At 40.7% G+C, this 24419-nt stretch overlaps 2 protein-coding genes across 8 annotated transcripts in view; one reads left to right on the top strand and one right to left on the bottom strand.

Moving 5' to 3' along the window:
- The window catches only part of ALK (ALK receptor tyrosine kinase), a 328277-nt gene extending 321907 nt beyond the window's left edge, over positions 1-6370 (top strand). For both annotated transcript variants that reach the window (XM_063328138.1, XM_063328139.1), the window contains 2 exons: positions 931-3009; positions 5471-6370. In XM_063328138.1, coding sequence (XP_063184208.1) covers positions 931-1635 — 705 coding nt within the window. In that variant the 3' untranslated portion in view covers positions 1636-3009; positions 5471-6370. The remainder of the gene's footprint in view (positions 1-930; positions 3010-5470) is intronic.
- A 2390-nt stretch (positions 6371-8760) lies between these two features.
- CLIP4 (CAP-Gly domain containing linker protein family member 4) overlaps positions 8761-24419 on the bottom strand; it is a 32131-nt gene continuing 16472 nt past the window's right edge. For 5 of the 6 annotated variants that reach the window (XM_063328131.1, XM_063328132.1, XM_063328134.1 and 2 more), the window contains 9 exons: positions 22980-23115; positions 21854-21994; positions 19141-19224; positions 15723-15863; positions 15159-15290; positions 12868-12991; positions 12022-12086; positions 11294-11366; positions 8761-10697 (listed from right to left, as the gene is read on the bottom strand). In XM_063328131.1, coding sequence (XP_063184201.1) covers positions 10376-10697; positions 11294-11366; positions 12022-12086; positions 12868-12991; positions 15159-15290; positions 15723-15863; positions 19141-19224; positions 21854-21994; positions 22980-23115 — 1218 coding nt within the window. In that variant the 3' untranslated portion in view covers positions 8761-10375. Of the gene's footprint in view, positions 10698-11289; positions 11367-12021; positions 12087-12867; positions 12992-15158; positions 15291-15722; positions 15864-19140; positions 19225-21853; positions 21995-22979; positions 23116-24419 lie in introns of those variants that run through there. The other variant, XM_063328135.1, reaches the window with a different exon arrangement.

Here is a 24419-nt window from a genome sequence, read left to right as displayed (position 1 = left end):
GGCTCAGAGCAGCCTTTGCATGTGGCTTCCGCAGCAGTTGGCAATTTTCTGAATGTGACTGTGCTGGAGAAGGCAGGTGGAGACAGCCATGCTAACGGAGAGGGATTCTAACACTAGGCAGCAGGGAAAGGATGTGGCTGGCTTTCTAGGCCAAAATCTGATTTATTTATCTCTTACCACCATTTTTAGCTTATAAGGAGTAGAGTAGTTTGGAAAGCGTTTTGCTGCCTGCGTCGGCACAGTCTTTTTGTGTGGCCTCACGCAGTTATTTGCCTCACTCAGTGTGCTTTCCCTTGCTCTTCAGGAGCCTTGGTCTGTTTTTCATGTGTGTTTGGATCCTGGGATTGTTTTCTGCTATCTATAGCTTGCCGTGGCATCTAGCAATAATTAAAGGTTGCCCAGATCACCACATTTTCTCTAAGTTTAATTTTCAAAACTGCTTAAATAGCTCAGAACCACAGTCCCTGTGGAGTCAGGCTTCAAGGGGTCTGCCAGTATTGCCTTCTCTCTGCATTCCCACTCCTCCCTTGTTGTGTGGAAGCAATACTTTCATGGCTGAAACTTTCTCAATATTATCTGAGAATGTTATGAACTTCGAGACGATATAGATTCCAAAACAACATTCCCACAGGAAATTTGTCTGGACATAAAAAATGGTTTTCATTGTTTTTGTGCCTCTGCTGTTCTGTGGTGAGTTTTAGGTTGCTTTTTTTTTTTAAAGAGTTCCATTTTAAGGGTATCCCATTGCATCTCACGGCTAACTGCATTTTGTCAGCATCCTTTATTCCTGGAATGTATGGGCTCTGGGTAGTGGTAATAATGCTCTGCGATCATAGCGTGACAGCTGTCAGATGTGTCGGGTTTTTAATCAAGTCCAAGTATGCATGATGGTAGCAGACTTTGAGAAATTCTCATTGCTCCCTCCGGCAGGATCCAGATGTCATCAACACTGCTTTGCCAGTAGAATACGGCCCGTCAGCCGAGGAGGAGGAGAAGGTAGCGATGCGCCCTGACGATCCAGAAGGAATTCCTCCTCTCTTGGTCTCTACACACCAAGACAGAAAGGATGACAAGCAAACTCTGCCATCTCCACCACCTCTGCCGTCAGCCATCACTGCTGGAAAACCTCTAGGGAAAGCGGGAGCCTTGGAACCACCAGTGCCAGGGAAAGCGCAGTCAGCCTCGGCAGGGGGACATATCAACATGGCTTATGCCCAGTCCAACCCCCCTTCTGAGCTCCACAAAAGCCGGGGCTCCAGAAACAAGCCCACCAACCTCTGGAATCCAACCTACGGTTCCTGGTTTGCGGAGAAGCAGACCAGCAAAAACAGTTCTCTGCTGGAGAAGGAGATGCCCGAGAGGGAGAATTTGGGACAGGAAGGAAACTGTACTGTGGGGCCCAACATTGTGACTGGCAGGCTGCCAGGCTCCTCCCTGCTATTAGAGCCATCTTCCCTAACAGCAAGTGTTAAAGAAGTGCCTCTCTTTAGGCTCCGCCACTTCCCCTGCGGGAATGTCAACTATGGATACCAACAGCAGGGCTTACCCTTGGAAGCCTCCACGCCACCTTGCGCTGGCAGTTACGAGGACCCCGTCCTTAGAAACAAGAGCCACATAACCCAGCAGGGGCCGTGAGAGCCCTCTGCCCTCTTGACTTTCCCCCGTGTGGCTCCTGAGCCTTGAAGAGACGTCCTGTTACCCAATACACCACGAGCAAGGGATCTGACAGCATTACCTTCCATTTTGTGCCAACTTGCTCCAAAAGTGCCACCCTCGAAGCTGTAATTTCAACTAACCCGAGAGGCTTCAAATCACCGGAGCCCCAATACAGTGAAAGAAACAAGGGGGAGGGAGGATACAAGAGACAGATGTTAACTGCGAGGCCCAGCTGCTGTTGCATCAACTCATACGCATGGTTGTTGTCATGCCCTTCCCGTGAGCTTTTCTCAGTTGTGCATTCTCTGCTTAAGTGTAAAGCCGCGGCTCACTGCCTTGAGTGTTTCATGTCTGGGGTTTTCTGTGCCAAACCTGTGGTTGCTGTGGAACACCTGGAGATCTCCTGCAGCTGGCAGAGGTTGTAGTGGGTTTGGGGAGAGCATCCTCTATCCAAACCAGAAAAGGACACAACAGCGCTAAATGGTGACGCGATGGCACATTCCCAAGTTGCATTCCAGCTACAGTCCAGTCTTCGAAAGTCCTTGAATGCACGGCGGTTATGGGGGTGTTGGCAGGGCAATAGAAAGACGCTGGTCCTACTGCGTCACTTGAGAGAGAGAGGAGAGGAAGCGTGGAGGATGGGTGTCGGTGCTATGAGGCATTCTGGGGTGGGGAGCAGTTGTTTGGCTGGGGGGGGGTTCTTTTGTTTTCTTTTTCCTGCGCTTAAGCACTAAAACTGAGTAAAGCCCTTTAAAATTCCTCCTGTCCTACAAAAGTAGGAATGTCCTTCATGCGGAACTTGTGCGTGTCAAGTGGAACCGAGGTGAAGTTTTAAAGGACTACGGTCATGAGAGAAACTGTCACCATGCCCTGCATACGGACAGCCACCTCCATACCTCAGAGGTTTGCAGTAGCCTTTGACATACCCTGAACAAACCACAACATAAAGGCGGAAGACTACATCGTGCCACAGTCCGGATGCCAGATACTGTCTGTATTTGAAGGGTTTAGAGCCCTTGTTCCTTTAACAAAATACGTGTATGATAGTGGTTTAAAGACAAACACTGCATTGACTCATTTTGTACACCTTGTGCATGAAAAATATTCCAGTTAAGTGTATTGTCAAAACATAGATGTAGGAAATAATTCGTGTGTAAAGATGTGCATTAGTAACTTCAACTTAGGGTTGCAAGGAGCTGTTTTAGCATGAAAGCTATCCAAAGAAGGGGTGCCTATTTCCATAGAAATGGGTGTACTGGAGCATCAGCAAAGGAACGTGAAGGTGTTCTTCAGTCTGAGACTCTTCGTTTCAGTGAAGTGACTCCGAATCTGGCCCTGGACCCGAGCACTGAGGTAAGCTTCCTGTCTTCATAAGGGAACAAACCAGAATCCGCAGATACGTACTGCTCACCTTCGAGGTGTGCCGATTGAAATCGGCTTGGTTTGGGCCACCGCCCTTGTAAAGAAAACATAAGAGGGGGGAGGTAGGGTGGTCTCCTGACCTGCCTCTCTGATATCTCTGATACACAGAACTAAAAAACTTGTTTAGATAAAGACAAAATTGTGTGTGGTGGTTGGTTAAGGGGGCTGTGTTCTTGTGGTGGGAAGCTTGAGGCAGGGGCTGCTCCAAATTTCGTGTTCGCCTGCTGGGGATCCATCGCACTGCTGCTGCCTGGGCTTGGTGTGAATAACGAGGGTTACACTTCGGGAGTTCTGCTGCTGCACACGAGCTTCTTCAGCTTGAACTAAGAGAATAGTTGTGATCTGCAAGGTTATGAGGCTCACAGCTCTCATCACGAAATAGCCACCGGGGAGGGATTCCGTCTAGCTTAGGACTGTGTTAGTGTCACACTGGTCTCTCTCTTTCTAGCTCAGTAACCTCAATGGGGTAGTTTTCTAGAGTCTCGGGAAAGCTGATTAATTCAGGAGGTAAGCACCATCAGAACAATTTCTTACACCAGTATATTGTTCACATATAATAGCAATTTTCATTTAAATATTCCAGCTTTCTCGTTTTCAGAAGGGCTGCAGATGAGCTGCCAGGTTATGACGTTAAAGGCAGCATTTCTAAAGAAGCTTTAAAAGCACGAGCCCAAGAGATGATTATAAGTTTGTGGGGGCGAAGGGGGAAAGGCAGGCTTTCCCCCGCCATGGTGACAGCGCGATCGCTGCTCTGCGGCTTGGGCTGCGCGGTTCTCTTATTAGAATTTCAACTGAAATACTCTTACAGAATGGGAGTTGTAAAAAATGAAGGAGCTAAATGCGTTACTGCTTCTTACCTATGGAATACGTGAGGAGGTAATTGTGGTCAGGGGAAATGGTGAATTACTACTGAAATCCTCCAGTCTGAGGGGTACGGTGCACTGAAATATTGTTCCGCATTAGCAGTTGGTTTTAAGTGAGCTTCCTTCCAGTGTCTCCAGCATAAAATGCTTTGTTGGGGTTTTTTTGTGTGCTTGTTGGGCTCTGTGTTTTTTTAAACACCACCCACACCCCCGCCTGGAATTCAGATGAATTCAGGAATCTAGTTTGGGCTTATTTTTAATGTAAAAAACATAACATCTTTGAGCTTTGCCACAGCAAACATTTAATTTGGCAGCCCTGTGTGCTGTCCAAGCACAGTACGCCAGTTTGCAAAAATTGTTTTGTAACTGAATCTTGCCACTCAGAAACAAGGGTTGGAGCACTGGCCTGTCCTTTTGCTTAGAAAACAAGTAATACCATCAATGACAAACGATTTCCATGAATTAATTGCCTGCACCAAAGGCTGCTCTGCTACTCGCGCGCAGGGTGCATCGAAGGCAGTTTCCTGGTCATTCTGCAATTGCATTTCTTAACTTTAAGCGTCTGCCCTGTTGCCAAAGCCTCGCCACGATTTCAGTGACTCTGCAAGATTTTATTTGTATCGCTGGGATGATGTGAAGAAAGCTGTCCTTGATGATACCTGCTTCCTCTGTCACTAAAGCAACAATTCACACTCAGGTGCTATCAATTAAATCAATTATTGCACCATCTCAAATTAGCTGAAGGGCAGCCAGAAATGCTGTTCCATTTAACGAGGGAGCGTGTGAGAGCTACGGGTTTGCCCTGGCTGGAAAAACCACTGGCAGCAGTTCGGTCAGTGAGGTAGGAAAGAGGCTTCTGAAGGGCTTTCCCAGGGGCCAGCCAAGCGGGACAGAGGGAAACAAGGGAAACCTGGCGTTGTGCTGGGGTAAAGCTCACAGACTGCAGCTCAGAGGTCACAGACTGTGTGTAAAGAGCTGAGTAATGCGCTACACACAGTTGTAAGGAGACTGTGGCTTAAATTCTGCACAAGAAGGTACTTCATCGCATTTACTTTAGCATTTCTCTTTCAACATCCGGAAGTGTTCATGTGTCTTCTGTTCCAGTTTCTAGCGGTTTCATTCTAGCACATTTCCTATAGCTCAACACCAACAGCAAGAGCATTTTGCCCGGTCATGAACTAGGAATTTTTAATTTCTGTGTCTAGAAAGATTTGCCTGTTCAGTTCTCAGAGCTGCAGGGAACAGAAGGGGCAAGTCACCATGAGCGCACCAGGCCAAAGCACCCTGGCATGTGTAAATCCCAGATTCCCTTATTAAATCCCTCCACGCTAGGCTTAGTGTTGTATGAGAAAAAAAAAAGATCAAGTTATTTTAACCTTCTTACCCATTTTTGTCAATGACTTATTTTTTTAAAAATATAGTTTATTCAGACAATGTAAATTTTTTTAAGGAACTTGTTTTTAAGACTGTTAATCATCTTCATTGGCAATGTTTTCATTCTGGTCTTATGTGTCTTCCTCACTCTGCAGTGGAAAAGCGGGACGCAGTATGATCTACAGGATGTAAAGTACGACTGGGAAAATCCTCTGCTACCACTCTCATACTCTGAAAATGGCTTATGTCCATATGGATGTTACCTCTTTCCTATAGCTTTTAGGCAGGTTTCTGATTCTGTACGCTGCTGAAGGTAAACTAGGTTGGGATGTCTGTTTATCTGCCTTTCCAGTTGTCCCTTCATCTTCCTTTTGGCTACTACTGACCCTCATTTTCCATCACGTGCCTGAAAATGAAGCGAGGCACAAAGTTTGGGGTGGTTCTGGTTCCTTGAGGAGCAGCGGAAGGAGTGGTGGCGGGAGAGGGGCTCTGCTGTAACCAGGGGAGGAACAGGTACCCCCGGCTGAGTGCACGAGGGCAGAGTCAGCCTTTCACAAGGGTGTAGGTACCGCAGGTCCTCTGGCTTCCCTCCCCCTGTGCTCACAAAAGGACGCGGGCTCGGCGCGAGAGCGGGGTGGCGCACACCCTGCGTGATGTACGAGGTCTGAAATAGGCTACAAAGGATTTAACTGTGCACGTCTGCTCCTGTTACTGGGCCTGTCTTCTGGGTGATGAGAACCTTGACATAGGAATAGCATAAAACAGCCTTTCACAGCAGCAAAGACATCACCCTTTGTCTGTCCCAAAGTTAAACCCATCACAGGAAAATGTCCAAATTGTCTGCATCTGGCTTCTTTTAGTAACAAAAGCTACATTATAGGAGTGTCTGTCTCATGTACAGCAGTTTATGCAACATTGTTTATAAAGGAAGGGCCTGTGCACTTCAGGGATACTATGAAGAAAAATACTAATATATGGTCATTGAGTATTTTGTATTGAATAGTGTCTTTGTATTGTAACAAGTGTAGTGAACCACAAGGCATGAAGACAAATAAAATGACTGTAGCTGGCTTTCTCTGTGTTGAGCTGTGTAATGATTGTATCCCCGTCAGATCACTTCTGCAGTAACCAAGGGAGGTCTCTGGGCATCAGCTTTTACTTGGTACGGGTACAGAAATATTAAGGTGCACGGAGGTCAACTGAGACAGCCACCTTTCTGAGTGGCCGCCATGTGTTTAAGAATTGTTTGCGTTGCAAGTGTCACACCTCCAAGTTTCTCACAGAGAAAGGGGCTGTTCCTTCTGTTACAAACAACCAAGGCTGGCTTTTACCTACAAGAAACCAGCCCCTATAAAAAGAGAAGAAAGTATATGGTTGAGAAGAGCATTTGGGTGTTTTCATTCCTAAATGTTTATGTCCTGAGACAGGATTTTTCTTTGAGTCTGGACATGGGCTTTGAGTAGGTCTAATTATAAGCTGTGTTTTAATGCAGTGGAATGACAAACATAGAAAGAGGTAGCTCCTGCTCTGAAATGCTCACTTTTTCCCCTCCCCATAGCACTCCTATGCTGTAGGTAGGCGCTTTCTCAAGAAATGGTCCTTGAAATTAGGACTGACTTATCTATAAACCTTCTTCTCTTTCACTTATCCACATGCTCATTCTCCTGCAGCATAGTGCTGTGATTTAGTTAGCAAGACTTTTTTCAGGAGCAGATATCTGGCAGGCAGCTCTTCCCCCTCCATTTCCCCCACGCTTTGGTTCCTCCCTCTGTTAAGTGAGGAGGGAGCTCTCCTGTGCTCTCCTGGGAGTACAGCTCGGCACCACACAGCCACCACCATACCAGTCTGGAACCGGCACTGGCTGGCAGTCTTTGCTCTAATTTCCATTTTTTTTCCCAGAGTTGTCTGTCTGCAGCAGGGCAGGAGAAAGGGTGCAGGTGGGTACTGTGTGGCTTTCATGGACACGGCTTCAGTTTCCACCTGGTGTTTAGCGAGGCTTCTGCAAAATTTGACCTCTGTAAAAGCCATGAAGTAAATGCTGGACTTGCCACCTGTGCAACACCCTCACAGGTAAGAGAGCTCGCTTGTCAGAGAAACCAGGCTATGTTTTGCAAATCAGCAGTGCCAATTTTGGATCCTTGTGCCTCAGATCTTGCTGGATAGCAACACTTCAAAAACACAGGCTCCCTGCCCAGTAAACCGTTACTGTCAACATCTGCAAAACCATCACTGAATCCAAGTGGACTGACCTCACTAGAAATGAATTCCCCATCCTGGGACATATCAAGAAAGTTCTCCTGCTCCTGTCACACCTGTGACCTCTCCTTTCCAGCCAGCATCCAACAAAGTTTGAAAGATTTCATTGCTGAGAGCACTGAAGAAGTTCATTTTCTGAAACTGACCCCAGAGACATGCCGTGGAACAAGGACAAGCCTCGAAGTCTGCACAGGCAGCACAGAATTCCTGGGGACCATCTGTTTGTTTATTTATTTACAAAAGAGGTATTTTATTTATACAGTTTATAGGGACTTTGAGGATCATTGGTCTTCTTTCTAAGCAGTCTGGGGCTGTGATGGTAAAGACCTCAGCACAGCTAATAATTTCAAACTTCACTGCCAGTTATTTTCAGAAATTTTTTTGTGACACAAAGCGTCCTCCTGCAACAGCTGGAGGAAAGGATTATGGCAACTTACCTTGGATTTAGGGAAGCACAAATCCCTTCCCATCACCAACATGAAGACAGCCGTCAGTAATCCTTTCTGGAATGGAGGGACTGATTTATTTCTGTTTCAGGCCACATAAATTTACAGTGCTTCTTACTTCCTTGTGGAAGATTCTCAGTGCTACCAAAACAGCTCCATACTGGTAACAGCCCTGACTTGCTCCTCTAACGTGCAGTGCTCTAGCTGATTTTAGCCAGAGCTTTCAGGAGAAACGTGCAGCTAGCCGAACCTGAAATTGAAGGGACAGCACACTACGCCACCGCTCAGATACCATCTATGCCCTCATCTCTTCTCTACCCATCAGGCAGGATTTGATGAAGTCCTGCAGTCCTTGCCCGCCCAGGCCACCGAGACCCCACTTCCAGCTGAGCTGGGTGTAGCAACAGAGCTGTGGAAGGTGCAGCCTGACACCCTCGGAAAAAAAAGGAGTTACCAGTGAATGAGCAAACCCTTGGAAAGAGGTTATTCCCATATATTCCTTCATCTGTGCAAGACAGGCCACACAGAAGTGGCGTGAGTATAACAAACTGCCTGAGCGTGCTGCCTTACCCACACCCTAATTCCTCTACATACCTCCTGAAGAGCTCCAGCTATAGAAACTTCTGGTTTATATTCTACAGTTGCTGTTCCGTGCTGTATCCTGTTTGCCTGATTCGTACGTAAGAACAGAAATGAGAGGATGTACATTCTGAAATGACCTAATGAAAATTCTTCTTGCCGTATTAGTCACCAGGGTTTCATTTTACTAATACCAACAAGAAACAGATATTGGACAAAGTAAAGTTCAGTACATCACTGAATACCTGCATCTTCAAATATAAACCATTAATATTTTTTTTTTACATTCAAAATTTACAGCTTTTCTATTCAATTAAAAATTCCCGTAAGTTAGAATACAATATGGATTATTTTAAATACAGCTCAGGAAAAATAGCTACAGCAATATTTAAAAGAAGGTAACAGCAGCAGAATTCTGTCTAAAAATAGGATATTATGATGGAATTTAAAGTGTCACTTCTTCAAGTAGGTAAGAGCAAGCAGATCATTTAAGAAGAAAATGACTGTTCTAGAACACAAAACCATCCATCCTGATAAGATAATGTTTACAGATGCTAAGCAATTAAAATACATTACATGTTTAAAACACGAACAAAATATTATCTGTTTTAAAAGGCTGATATGCAAATAATGTCACATCAAGGTGGGTTAACAATGCTGTACCTGAAACTATCCTTGATTTATCATAAGACTCTTCCAAGAAATTTATACTGGAAACTGTTCCAAAGGAAACAAAAAGAAACACGTATCACAGACAAATCAAATAATGTTAATAGCTTGGTTGAAAACCCTGCATATAATCCATACCGCTGGCAGGAATTGCCATGCTGTATTTATACAGACTTAATATATGATGAGGCTATTACGTATAGTTCCACTCTGGGTTTATTTGCATTTAAAAACTGTTATACTCATAGCCTGCAGCACACCAAACAAAAGAAAGTCTTTAAAAATGAGGGAAAGCTCTCCGGGAGAGTGCAAAGTGCATTATTTTGAAGAGTGCTTCTTATACAACTGCATACAATAAAAAGTGCTTTCTACTATATAGACTGACATGCAGCATACTTGTGCTTTTTTAAAGGCTTTTTATTTAATTGCTGCTGTTCGCTAGGATAACCGCAAATCCTTATATTTATCAGCCCTTTTGCGTTCTGGAGGGAAGAACAGGAGGGGGAAAGAAGAGGAGGGATCTGAATGATAAAATGTAAAAATACTTCACAACTGTTTGAAAAGGGGATTTTTTTTTTTTTAATCTTTTTTTTTTTTTGCTTTCTTATTGCTAGCAGCTGGTATTGGAATTGACAAAGTGCCTGGTAACCAGACTAATGTCACTCATTAACCACCTCCTCTGTCAAAAGCCGGCAATGCGCAAAGCATTATCCGTTCGGTACTGCGTGGAGGAAAATCGTTTAAATACTGCATGAATCACAAAGCAACTTTAGAGACTGTTGGAGATACTCGCATTCTCTAACTGGAACGTTATTCAAATAATACAGCATCTCAAACCCAAAATGCTTTTGCAATAACCTTCCCAGGCAGGGGCTGTTTCAGTAAGAGAAACAGAATAGTGGTTTTACTACTTAATGCAACTGAACTTTTTTTATTTCTATGTATTTTTTTATATATATATATTAAAATATATATTATATATTCACATACATATATATATATGTAAAATGCAAATGCAGATTTAATAATTTAAAAATAAGTTTGCCTTCCAGATGGGGTTCTTGTGTGCTTTTAAAATACTTATTTCCTATGGTATGAGCAGATTTTGGCTCAGCAAATATCATCCACAAGTTTTGCCCCGTTAATCCCGCGATAGGTTACTCTGCTCGGTCGAACTAAGACCCCGTGGTTCGGCTTGCAGGTGAAATAGCGCTTCTCCCCCACAGCGCCATCATTCTTTCCCTTGGCGCTTCTGAGTTCAAGTCCGAGCCATATCCCCGGCGCAAAGTCTGTAGGACCAATGTACCTGATTGTCCCCATTTCATTGGAGCTGGTCAGAAGAACCTGAGAGCCTTCGTGCAGCTTCACTGGTCCCTCGGTGTTGGCTGTAGCGGTATTGCTCCAGCTGCGCCGTAACACAGAGCTCTTGGATCTAGTTAGAAAAAAAGCGGGGGGAGGAAATAAAGTATTTTTTCTATAAATCATGCAGGGCAAATCTGTAATTCAATGAAGTGCATGGGAAAAAAACTCACGTCACCAGCAAAACATGTAATAGCATACAGGCTGGTACACATGGCAGGCTGAAATACTTGGAAAATCAATTTCTTTTCACCTGATCTACAATATTTGCCGTAGGTAAATTCAGTAGTACAAGACATTTTATTTGGGGCTTAAAGAGTTTAGCCCAAACAACTTTTAATGTGTAAGCATCAATCAAGATCACCAGGACAAAGTGAAGTCCTTCAACAAGACCCTCTGAACTTCACCCAGCTGCGTGAAAATGCAAGAATTGGAGAATATGCAGTGATGAACGACTGGAAAACAATTTTAAATCCCACATGAATTCCAGGACTGTACTCCTGGATACCCATGGAAAAATAGTCTACTATCGGCCCATTTTGGAATGAAAAAAAATGAGCATGTAAAGATCTAGATATTCCACGTGCATAATACAAGACTTTCTTTAAAACAAGAAACAGCAAAGCTAACGGCCAGCTCACCCAAACATTTTAAACTCAAGACACTCACCTAACAAAAGAGTTTCTTCTGTTTATCTCCTTTTGTGAAGATGCAGAAGTGGTGCTTAGACTGCGTCTAAAACCTAAGTGGAAAGGTTAATAAGCTGTGCAGGACTTCTTTAAAAAAAAAAAAAACAAAAATAAAACAACCCCCACTACTTTATGAACTCATATTCTTTGTGTTTTCTTTTATACTGCATTTGTTACACATTCTCCCCTCAAATTTGAAAAATTATATGATGAAACTTCTTATGAAAATTAGTGTCCATAACACGTTCACTTTTTCAGCGAGGACAGAAACCAAATTAAATAAACCAGACAAGGGTAATTTGACAAAGCCTTTTTGCAAAAAGCCTAGGTAAGGAAAAAGAAAAATAACTACTTCAAGTATGTCACTAAAGTTTCAGTAATTTCATATGGCCACCCCCATGCTGATCCTTCATCAATCTCAGTTTAGATTAAGGAGCAGGTTCAATTTATGGTTAACTCTGATTAGAATGCAATGCAGTACTACGGGAAGAGTGTCTACCACCTTAAAACTCTGACAGAATTATTTCTGCCAGTATAGGGTTAACAGTTCCTTCTGCAGACTACATTTTTAGGAAAGGACCAGCCAGGCTATTGGCTGGTACTTTCGTTCCTTGAAAATCTATTGTGCAATAGGATCTGGTTGTAGACTGGTCACCTGCAGTAGGCTATAGGCCACCTCAGCCAAATCACAGTGTCTTCTGCTCCTACCTGGAAAAGTGTGATGTATTTTACTCGACGATGTCTCTGTGAGAGAATCCAGAGAACCTGTTAGCCTGCAAAGCAATAACACAACAAAGAAGTCATTTCAACTCAACTCTGAAAAACCTACTGCTGGAGGCCGCCTTGTCAAATGTTGATTCAGTTCCAATTCTTTCCCTTCCCCATCCATCCCCAAAAGACTCTAATGTTTCAGTTGTCATCAGGCTGGTATGGAAGAGGTGCCCAGAGCAAACTCCTTTAGCTGAGTTACTTGCCTTTTACTCAGCGTGTGTAATTTTGAGGCAAGTTCTTTAAGAGTTTGCCTGAGCTAGGATATTCAGGAAAAGAAAAGCAAGACCATGTCTGGCAGAGTAACTAGATACAAATACAGGAGGAAAGAGCACGCTGCTCCTCGGATGTTCTTCCTGAAACCTAACAAAGAGACTACAAACAAAGTGGTGGATGCTTTGGTTCCTCTGTGCAGTTATCTGGAATGAGAACAGTATTTCCAGTCATGTCCAAGGGCAACCTCCTTTTATAATCGAATTTAGCTCTGCGCATCAGGTCATGAAAGTAAGGTTTAATGAACACAGACTGTATCAGAAACAGAGACCCTGGAATGAAAATACTTGAAGTGGCTGCAAGAGAAACAGGGGAAGCTGCATTTCCAATTTATTCTCTGCTTTCAAAAAGCTGATCTAAAGCCCACCAGCTTTTTAACGGAGGCTATAAACTTCCATTAGCAGAAGAAAACATTTATTTCTTCCATAGCTGCTGCAAAACTTTGTTTCCCACTGGAAATGTATTAAAGGAAGCGTTTGGCAACACAAACATTAAAACAGGTTCAGTGCTTACCTCTGTACACGAGATGGTGGTGCAAATATACCGTATCTAGGAAGACAACTGAAGTACTGAACACCTCCCACGGAACCATCATTCTTCCCGTGAGGCTTGTCCAATTCAATTCCACACCAGAATCCTATGTTTCAAAACAGTAAAATCATGGTATTTTGAACAAAACACCACAGGCTTTTTCTTCATCTAGACAGTTGGTGCAGTCGGCATTCACCCACGTCAAGCAAAATGTTTCTAGTTAGAAACTGTCTAGATATTTTATTACAGATATATATTTATTATCTATGTAACTATGCAAAAATGTATATCATAATAAATCTAAAGAGAATTACCTCAGCATTCATATATGCTTTCGAGAAAATTATTGACATTTTAATCAATATAGAAAAGGTAAAACCTTTCATATATATACTAAAGCCAAAGGGGAGGCTACTGAATCTAACATTGGCTGACAATAAGGAAGAAGGAGCAGTGGTGGTTCAAGCTTCCCACTTTAGTCCTCTGACCACATGGTTTATGCCTCATCTGAGATCATCAACAGTAAAATTAAAGTTTTGATATTAATTCTTTCCTTCTCTCCATCTAGCAAGTTATAATTAATACAAATTGCAAGGCTGGTTGTATGATATTGAGAGGAGAAGGGTGTGAGAATCAGACCTGGCTGGCAATTCATCTCCTACAGAACACTGAATAGGCATCAAGATGTTAATAAGCTTGATCATTCCTAACCTGTGATAAATGTGAGCTAATTATGTAAAGGTGCTAAATTTCATACTCCATTAGCAGTCCTTATGCTATCCATCCCCAAAAGATTCAAAATGTAATTCAAGTCACTTGGTACTAAGGCACTGGATAAAACGGTAATTGTAATTATCAGCTCAAGAAACTCAGGAATGACAGCTTATGAATTAGAAGGGCTCAGGACGTCAGAAGTTCTCCCCTTCCTGTATTTAGGATTAAATAAAGAGCTGCATTGCAGCAAAATAAATAAAGTTTGGGTACCTTCCAGAGCTTTGATACATATTAAAATGGAAATACTTAAAAATGCATTTGTTACATTTTCTGTAAATTACTGTTTTTGCAAATGGTGAAGATTTGTCATCTTTCTGTGCTCACTTCTTACAATATGGTGTTCTTCTCCAAAAAGTTTGTTCCTTAATTTGGCGAGGGGTGGGGGGGAGACTTACACTGTCTAACAGCTTTCTGACTTTACACTTGTTATAGTGTATTTGGAAAACCTGTCCCGTTCTCATTGTTTACTTTGTAAGCAACAACATGAAGGTAAGAGCGATCACATTAAAAAGTGTACAATACCAGTTAACTGAGTATCTTAAGCAAGGACTGCCTACAAGGAAATTGGGGAAAGATGCAAGAATGAAAAAAGTGTATGACTTGTACCACAATCTCGCATTCTGTCATTCTAACATTTTTTTTAAATATTGATGCCACCAAGTGTCAAGGCAGAGTACTGCCACTTACTGCCTGTCAATTAAATGGCCCTCACTTAAACTGGGTACACCAATACTTACCAACTGTTTTTGCATTACTCTTGCAATAAGAACATTATAGGTAAGGACATAAAGAACATAGAATTCGGTTACAACGAATGGGTATTCAGAAATTAGTTTCCATAACTTAGAACAACTTGCTTCCATTTGAAAACACCCAATGTGCTTTTTTAGCAAGGAGAAGGAAGGGAGGAGCTGAAAGGGAAAAGGATGAGAAAATGGTGGTAGAGTTTAGGGCTTTTTGAGATGCTTGTAACTTTTCATCTGTCCTGTGACCTAGAAGTTTGTTAGTTAAGATTTAAATGTTCAGAATTACCCTCTTATAGATACCAAGAAGATAAGAATGAGACAGGTATATATGACATGATAAGAGTACCAGTATTGCAAGAGATGCGCGGTGTCAGAAAGGCTTATTAAAAAAGGACTGAAGGCACACTATCTCAATAAGCCACAGAGCACTTTGGAGACTAAACTGAGGTTTTTCAGAAAGCTTTGTAACAATACCTACAATTTCAACATTAAAATATTTCTCTTAATTAATCTGTGTTAGCGGACAAGTATAAGTCACATTTTAAACCATTATCTTTTCCTGACAGTTGCATTGAAGTAAAAAATATTCAATGAAACATAGGAGAGAGAAAGAACTTTGAAACAAACCAGTAAATTTAGATTATTTTTTTTGGAGGGAGTGAAGAAAAAGATAGAGTTCTCTTAATGTTCAGGTGCTCACATGTAAGCTATTCCATTTGATTCTACAACATACACAAAGAGTATTGCAAATACCTGGTGCAAATTTTGTCATCCCACAAAATCTAACAGTGCCCGTTCTCTGTCCTACCACCAGTACTCTGTCTCCAACCTGAATTTCTCCTTCATCAAAAGGATTTTTCCTTGTAGCCAGAGAACTGTACAACCCTGTTCAACAGAAGAACAAGATCCAAGATTAGTGCCATTGCATCTTTAAAATTTAAGAAAGTCTTCGATAGTGAGCCAACTGATTGGCAAATAGTCTATCCTTAACATAGCATACCTTTAACATATGGCAACACACTGTAAATTTTGCTTAGACAAAGAATTGCTTTCCTTCGGCATGAAAACTGTGGACTACAGCTTCTTCTCTGCAGTTGGAAGGTACAGTGACCAACTGCAAGAACACTTTTCCTCTTGAAGACCTTCTGAAAAGCTTTTAAAAAGCTGCCAAACATAAATTTACAGTTAAACTACTTCCCAAGAGTCTTTCTTGAACTATCTCAGATTCTGAAACAGCACAAGTCATTCTACGTAAGTAACTCAATACGGCAGTAAACTCCCATCTGTGAAAGCACACCTCAATAAAACAGACCATACCGGCACTAATTTTAGATGGCGCTGAAGACACTCGAGTCACTGCCTTTTTATTGCTGCTAGTTGAGTTCCGCTTCTTGGAGTAATTCTGTTTGCCTTCCAAGGAGGCAGTAGAAGAGGAAGAGCTGCTGTACCCAGGAAAACCTAAAAGACATAAATGGAAATAGTCCTTCAGAGATCATATTCAGAAAAGGACAGATTAAGCAGAAGGGAAAGCTTCTGTAAGAAGGAAGTTATCTGTACTCCACAGTGGGCAGAATACAAAGTAAAGAGACAGAATTGGAGGTGGTTAAGCAGCATTTACTCGAACACCTGTCAGGAATGCATCCGACCCTGCCCCGGGAATACGGTGATAGTTGAGTGCTGGAAGAGGTCTCCAAAAGCTTCTTCTTTGTTACTCTATAAAAGTTCTTCTAAACGGTCCCAAGCATATTTATTAAAATATGGAAGCCTTAGTAATAAGAGATCATACCACCACACTTCCAGCATCCAGCCTATTAAAGGATTTGATGAGAAGTGGAAGAAAGGTGATATGTGAGTGAATTATTGTCTGGATCAAAGCCTACTATGTTCCATTACATACTGTATTAATATTAAAATCTGTACTATAAAATAAGAATGGGAAATAAATCACTTTTATCTCCATTTGCAAACCCTGATGTCTAAACTGTCTGGTAAGACTTATGTTCAGCTTTCCTCCTTCCTTTTTAAGGCTCTCCCCAGTTCTCCCCTTTCCTACTCTCTTCTGCCCAAAATGAGGCAGGGTACAGCAAGACACGTCTATGCCTCAGTTTCTCAATGTGAAAAATTAAGATAATATTGCTTATCTAACTTTCCAGAATTCTGAGAGGCTTAATTCCTTAGTTTTTGCAAAGCAGCTCTATATTGACACAGGGTTAGCATGTTCAATATAATTTAATCCTCCAATTTGGCAAAACAGTGAAGAACTGCAGAAAGACAAATGCAGCGGGTCAAAGCAAAAGTTTAAGGGACAGAAATCTAAAGACTCTGAGATACCAGCTGCAGCTATGCTACAATGAAGAACGTGCAAATTACTAAATAAATGGTGACTAAACAGGCAAAATTCAACTCCAAGTCCAAGGTATAAATACATGTGTGTGTTTCTGAGTGCATACTACACATCCATATTTAGAAGTCAATCCAGCGATGGATTTACTGGAGGTCAGACCACCTACCACTTCTACATGAACACAACAAAAACTGCTGATGCAGCAATAATGAAACTAAAATAAACTAAACCGGTCATTAAATGCTTAATTTTGTGGGAAATCCTCAGGTGGGAGAAGGAAGAGCAGAAGGGACTCCAGCAGGTCCTATAATCCTTTCCTCCTCCACCAGGCAAAACAACAATTTGTCAGGTGAGTGTTTGACCTGTTCTTAAAAACCTCCCATCAGGGCAATCTCGGGACTTCCTCAGCAATATATTTCACCACATAATTATCTGTACTCTTACAGGGGTTTTTCCCCCTAATATAAAACCTAAATTACGACAGTTTTTGCTCAAGATTTCTTACTCTTGTTACACGTGCAGAATGGGTTGTACTGTTCTTTGTATTTGAAAGCTTCCTGTTTTATTCCTTTAATCTTTAGCCTTTTTAATCACACAATCACTAATTCCATCAGTCTTTTATCCTAAGTTATGTTTTATACCTCCAGTTATTGTGGTGTCTTCTCTGAATTCTTTCCAGTTGATCCACATCTTTTTTGAAATGTGCCAAGTAAAGCACCCAAGTCACTTCGTGTGCAACAGCTCACACTCCTTTTTATGCATTCTGGAATGCTTCCCCTTTCGCAACACCACGACACAGATAACTCACGTTTACCTTGTAGTACTCAATACTGCCATCTCGTTTTCTACAAAACTATTACCAGCATGTCATTTCCAGGGTGTATTTATACAGTTGATTGTTTCAGCCTTGCTACATAAATTTGTAGTTGTCCTTACTCCTCTCCATCTCCCCCCTGCAGAAACCTTTTTTCCAATATGTCATGGGTTATTCAGGGTGATAGGTTTGGGTTTTTATTAATATTAAGCCAGTCAGCTCTCTGCCAGGCATTATCTGCATATTTCATGAAGAGACTCTCTATCCCTAGTGCCCAAAAAAAAAAAAAATTAAAAAAAAAAAGGAAAGAAATTGTCAGCCTCATCAGCACAAACTCCAGGAAAACCCCAAGCTGAAATATCCTTCCTGTTTGACAAAGAACCACCAACAGCTACTTTCCAAGTTGGATGCTGGATTTTCCTAAAGGTTCTGCACCTGACTTATGGCAGTATCATCTAAACCACCAGATCCCAAAATGAGGCTTCGCTCCACATCACTTACAGCCTGCAAAGCCTTTGGAGTCCTATTAATTTCAAATATCATCCATCAAGGTGAGACACTGTACTGCCAACTAATTTCACTGTGTGACCAGAACCTAAAGAACAAGCCATTAAGTGCCCTCCATGAACAAAATGTTGAAAATCTCTGTCTACACAAGTTTTTTAGCTCACCTCTGAAAAAGTATCATATAGGACAGTGCTTAAATATCTTACACTAGTCTCTTCCCCCTGACTGTTTACTGATGGAGGATATGAAAAGACACTTTTCTTCGAAAAGAGCATATTCAAAGGCACACTTCAAATTATTTCAGATATACTGCTTTTACCAACACTTGTAGTATGATTTTATAGACAAAACCTCAAAGGAGACCAAATTGTTACAGTTAGTCAAAGACACCCCTGAAAGTGAGGTCCCTTGATGTTTCAAGTTCAGCACACAAAACACTGATGCAGTAGAAGTCACTATCCAATTCTGAAACTAGATAATTGCAGAGAATGATTCATATGTAAAAGGAAATTTTTAAAAAGCCAGAGTTTTGATTTTCGTATTTGAAGTTTGTTATTATGAGTCTTCCATGATACAAAGCCAAGACTGTTAAATGCTATTAGATGTGTACTTCATTACACAAGCTTGAACATACAGATATAGGAGAGAACAAAAATTCCAACAGAATACATGCACAGCTCTTCATTAAAATCTAAGCAGTAATGACACAGGGCAAAAGGTCTCCCTCAGACACCTAAGAAGGTAATTCTGCAGATCATCTGTAAGATCTTTTACCGAGACAGCTTGCAGCTTGAAGAGCTTGTCTATATTCTTGTCCATGTATTTGGATAGAGGCGGTTACCAAACCAACACAGAACGCCAGCCAAACATCCACACAAATTACTCCTGCTGCTAGTGAACTAAATGCGTACAGTCTGCTTGGGACTTGAATACAGACAGGGAAGGCCCCTTTTTTCTGTAGTGTAGATACAGGACTTCTACAAAGGTAAGGCAGTAATAATACTTCTGCTGCCCTACACAAAATTTTTCTCAAGATGTTAAAAAATAAAAAAAAAAAAAAAAGTAGTTACCGTCTTTTGCAGGTACAGTTTTTCCCCTGTTAGCAGTCATAAAGTTGGCTTCAGAAGCACTGTCTTTTTTTGCCATATTTAGGCCTATAAAAAGAACACATACAATTAAATATATACATCCTAACAATGAACAATAATTTTACATGTACAAAGACAATTTGACAGATTTTTAGATTAGTGGATGCATGGATAAAACTGTGCGGTTCCTTAGACTCTTGATACATGGGTAAAACAAGACTGCAGAACTGTTGATGGATAAGCACAGATGTTAAACCCCTTAACACATTAAAACAGTCCAAACTATCTTGACAAACAATAAACAAATTGTCTACAAAATATGAATGTTTATATTGAAGGAGTTTTATGTAAATCTTTCAAACATTTACATCTATTATATACGCAACATATGCTTTTATAGTACTTAAGGTATACTATTCACTCGTAATAATTTCACAATTTCTGCATTAAAGATTACACATGAAAGTTTTCAGACCAAATCTTCCTTCAGTCTACAAATAATGAAGTAAATATGCCAGTACCATTTTTAAGAGCCTGACTCTTAGAGCAGCAATGCTGTGATATGCATATGAACTAGCACTGCCTGTATAACTGAACTATAACATGCTGCAATTTGTGAACAGTCATTTTGCACTTCTGACAGCTTCCTACCCTAATTCAATGAAGAATAAGCTTATCTATGATTTATCCCCACCCTGTCATGAAGAAAAATCACATCTTTTTTATTTAACTACCTCTCTCGGCCTAATTCAGCTACAGGGACTGAACTAGTTGGCAAACATACTGTATTTTCAAAAATTTTACGGTTCAGCCATTAAGGCATCAGATCAAAAAAATAGTGTTTGTGACTGATAACACATTTCTCAATTTGATCACAGTAATCCTTTTTCCAAAAACTTGAAAAAGACCTATTATCATCAGTCTGATGGATTATTCAAATCCAGTAGAAACAAATCAAATCTGAAAATCTCTACACAGTATTATATTTTAGTTTGCAGCTTATAACCGTATCTACAAAAAGCATATTAATTTTTCTCGGATCATGACAAACCAGCGTATTGCAGGAATGAAGTTTAAGGGAAAGAAATGTAATCTGGTGATGCACGTAAAACACTGCAAAACAAAGTCCTGCCTCTGCAGCTTTATTCCTCCCACTCCAGTCCATGAATCAGCCAGGCACATTAATTCTAACGGACCTCTCCACACAAGAACATCTTACAAACGGCAGCTTCCAGGTTAGCATTAGTGGATGTAAGCTCTGCCCGGCAGATGATGCATAACTCACTCTGATTTTTATCTAAAGCAAAGTATAAATGTTTAAAATTTACAAGGATACAAAGGCACCTTTGTGACAGAAAAGGTGGTTTATGACTAAACCGTCTGGAACACACTGTCTGTGACAAAGGAAACAGTCCTTTCCATTATAGTTTAATGAGTTACAAACAGTTCACAACAAACTGAATCAAACATTGAAAAATATTTAACAGGAAAAGTCAGCTTAGATCTGCTCCTGAGCAATACTCCTAACAAACTGATTATTCTGAGAAGCTTTTTATGCAGGATGTCCATTTATAAATAGCTTAAATCTTGTGCTAATTGTAAATATACATAATTAGGGCTTACTTCCCCCTGAATCTATGTAGAGAAGAGTTGCATACATCACCCAAAATGCTGCCAAAATGCATCTCTTTCACCAGCCTGGCACACTGTTTCTATACCCTGCATATCACCGGTAAAGGGTGGAGTTTTAGGATGCTTGAGTAAACTCGATGAGAATGTATGCATATCTTCCATCCCTTAAGCTGTGCTGCCTTAGTATGAGTCACCTAAACAGGGTTTGAAAGGCAAAAGAAATGCTAATGTAATATATTTAATGACATTATTATGTAGCCAGCCAGGCACGGGGCCAGATTATGCATGGTGGGCACTGTACGCAGCAGGGAAGAGTCTGTGCTCCAAACACCTTGGAACTGAAACAGACAGAAAAGATGTATCATTCTTACTTCACAAGGAGGGAATTTACACAGAAGGATTAAATAATTTGAATAAATTACTAAAAGACTTAGCCAGAGCCAGGGACTGAGCCTCTAACTTCAATCAGTAGGCCATATTACAAGGACATCCTTTCTCTCCTAATTTGCCTCTGGTTTTACTCAGATAACTTAATTAGCAGATAAAACACAATCAGTTAAATAGTTCCTTGATCATTTTGCCAGAAAATAAATTACATTTCTTCAATTTCTATGCATAAAGGTGTATACAGATTAGTTTCTAAATTCGCACGGATTTCAGTGAGATGTTTCAAATTACCCAGGAAGATCTTAGTAAATGAAATCACATTAAGTTTAGAGATTTAACTAATGTCACAGCCAACCAGAAATTAACTTTACAGGCTCAAGAATAAATGTTGAGGTGAACCTTTTTTTTAATAGATTATATAAAGACTAGAACCTCTTACAGTACATCAGATCACTATAATCACTAAGCAACTACACACAACGTCCTTCCAGTACCAGTCTGAAAGCTAGTGAACTTCTAATAATAACATGTAGTTAATAAGTATCTCATCAACCTCTCATCCCAAGTGATGAACTAATTCCAAACAAGTATTTTAATATCAAAATTTACAGGATCGGTGCTAATTTTTGAAGATTAGTATTTCTCTATCCTCTCTCAACATACAAGAAACACTCACCAGAATTCACTTTGGAAGTTATACGCGTCACGTCTATTTTCTTGGATTTGACCAAAGGTGAAGAACGCATGGAAGAACTTCGTACAGAGCTTTTTTTGTGATCAGAAGCCTTGCTTATTTTAGAAAGAGGTGCAAAGATACCTAGAGAGAAAATTGTATGTGCCAAAAATGAACCAGGAGTAATATTAATGCAACAAAACTTTCTGGCTACTATCTCTTACATCAATTAATTTGGGGGTTTTTTTCCAGAATCATAGAACAGTTTGGGTTGGACGGGACTTCTAAAGGTCACCTAATCCATACCCCCTGCAATAGGCAGGGACATCTGCACATAAATCAGGTTGCTCAGAGCCCCATCCGACCTAACCTTGAATGTTTCCAGGGATGGGGCATCTACCGCCTCTCTTGGCAACCTGTTCCAGTGTTTCACCACCATCATTGTAAAATAATTCTTCCTTGTATCTACTCTGAATCTACCCTCTTTTAGCTTAACGCCATTACCCCTTGTCCTATCATGGCTTGCTATGCTGTCAAAGCGCTTGTAGGGGAGGGAGGACTAGCTCAAATGAACAATGGAACCAAAAGGCTTATCAAGCAACTTGAACAGAGTAATTGAGGAATTCAGTGAAACTATCAATTAGAATCTGCATTTTGTCCTAATGGTAACATTTCAGTCTCCACTGTTACAAAACAGAAGACTTTGTATATCATAGTATCCACAAAATATTAATTAAAATATCTCAAGCTGGAAGTCAGAAAACAACTACAGGCGTGAATGTTTTAAAAAGGACGGCAAAGCAGGTAAAGAAACATAGCCATGATTGTTCCAATACAATCGACTAGCTTCCACAATATAGATGAAAAAACAGGAAAGACTGTTATCTCACACTTTCAAGGAAATAATCTGAAATTTTGACTGGTTGGTTGTTTCAATGGTTTTGCAAATAGTTGCAGCCAAAACACTATGAACAGTTAAAAGAATCAATAAAACAAACAACCAAAGCACTAAAAAGAAAAGCAACAGAATTTGTTATCTGTTTTTATTCTCCCAAAAGGTTCATATCTTCCAACACTTTTTTTTAAAATTCAGGTTTTTAAAAATGTAAGAAAAAGTTAGAGGTTATACCGCGTTTTGGTGCACACTTGAAGTACTGGACTTTTCCAACACTTCCGTTGTTCTTTCCTTCTGGTTCATCCAGCTCTATCCCAGCCCACTGCCCACTGGCAAATTCCGTTGTGCCACAAAATCTTAGTGTTCCAACCTAAAGCAAAAAGCATCAACACAGAATGAATTTGTTAAACATGTATTGTCCACGAGAACATAGTACAGATTACAAGGGAGACAGCAAGTCATCTCCAAGCTTTTGATCAGAACACAGAAATACAAACGTAACAATCTCCTTTGATTATTGACATTCCAGCCAATGCATTTTCTGAAACGTCTTCGTCCTTCTACTTACATTTTGTATGAAACAAAAGCAGTGGTTATTGACAGATCTCGTAACAGGCAAGAACTGGACAGTAAGCACCCCTGTGCAATACAACTCCAAGTCAGCAAGGTATAGGAGTCTACGCCTAACAGAAGGTTTACTTTCAGTGTCTTCCATCGCAATAGTTCCACAATCATGGCTAGATATCTTGCTGAATTGGAGATTCCATGGAAATACTAGATAAAAAATTTTACAAATGTATCTCTGTGTGTATAAATATGTATATATAGATATACTTAGATTTTTTTATATATTGAAAAGGTTAAAGGGTAAACTTCAGAGCACACTTAACCTTCTCTTTGGAAAAAAATCCTAAATGCTCCTTATGATTAAACAAAATTTTAAAAGCCAGCAACTGTTAGAGCATTTTTTTTTGCTGTTTCAATATATACTATGTAGACTTTGAACAGATAGGTATATCAAGAATAACAAGACAGACCAGTCTTGCTGGTGGACCTCAGTGTCCACAAATACACATTATAAGCTTACACACTTCAACCAAACAAGGGAGGAATAACTAACAGAGATGCACTTAACACTGATTTAAATTCATTTTTATATTTGATTTTTAAATTAGCTTTAGGAAGAAAAACCTTTGATCTTTCAGTTGCTCAGTTTTCATTATCTCATGTGATCATAATACTATTAGTTCATTTTTCACTACGACTTCACTGTCTAATCCAGCCCTCAGAGAATAAACAGACAGAAACCATTTTTTTTCTTTACTATAAAACCTTCCAGCTACTCTTTCTTAATGTGCTGTAAAGAAACAAACATGAACCAGAGTCTGTTCTTCTTTTACTCTGAAGATCTCCTTTAAATTTGATTGTAATAGGCAGGTACATCACACTAATCCAGACCTGGACTTTTTAGCTACCAACCCAAAGATCAAATTCACTCGGAGGAAGCTTGGCCAAGCAGCCTAACAGATTCCTCCACTCTCCAGGCACCAGCCAGAGGCACTTACCCAGCAGAGGGAAGGGACCAGCATCTTAAACTGGTGGTAGAGATTGCAAAACTGAGGCTCCAGTTTTGCACAAGCCCACAAGTGCAGGCAAGGAACAGAGGACATCTCG

Source organism: Chroicocephalus ridibundus, chromosome 3 (assembly GCF_963924245.1).
Source record: "Chroicocephalus ridibundus chromosome 3, bChrRid1.1, whole genome shotgun sequence".
In the NCBI taxonomy this organism is placed as follows: Eukaryota; Metazoa; Chordata; class Aves; order Charadriiformes; family Laridae; genus Chroicocephalus; species Chroicocephalus ridibundus.
This window is presented reverse-complemented; position numbering and strand designations above follow the sequence as displayed.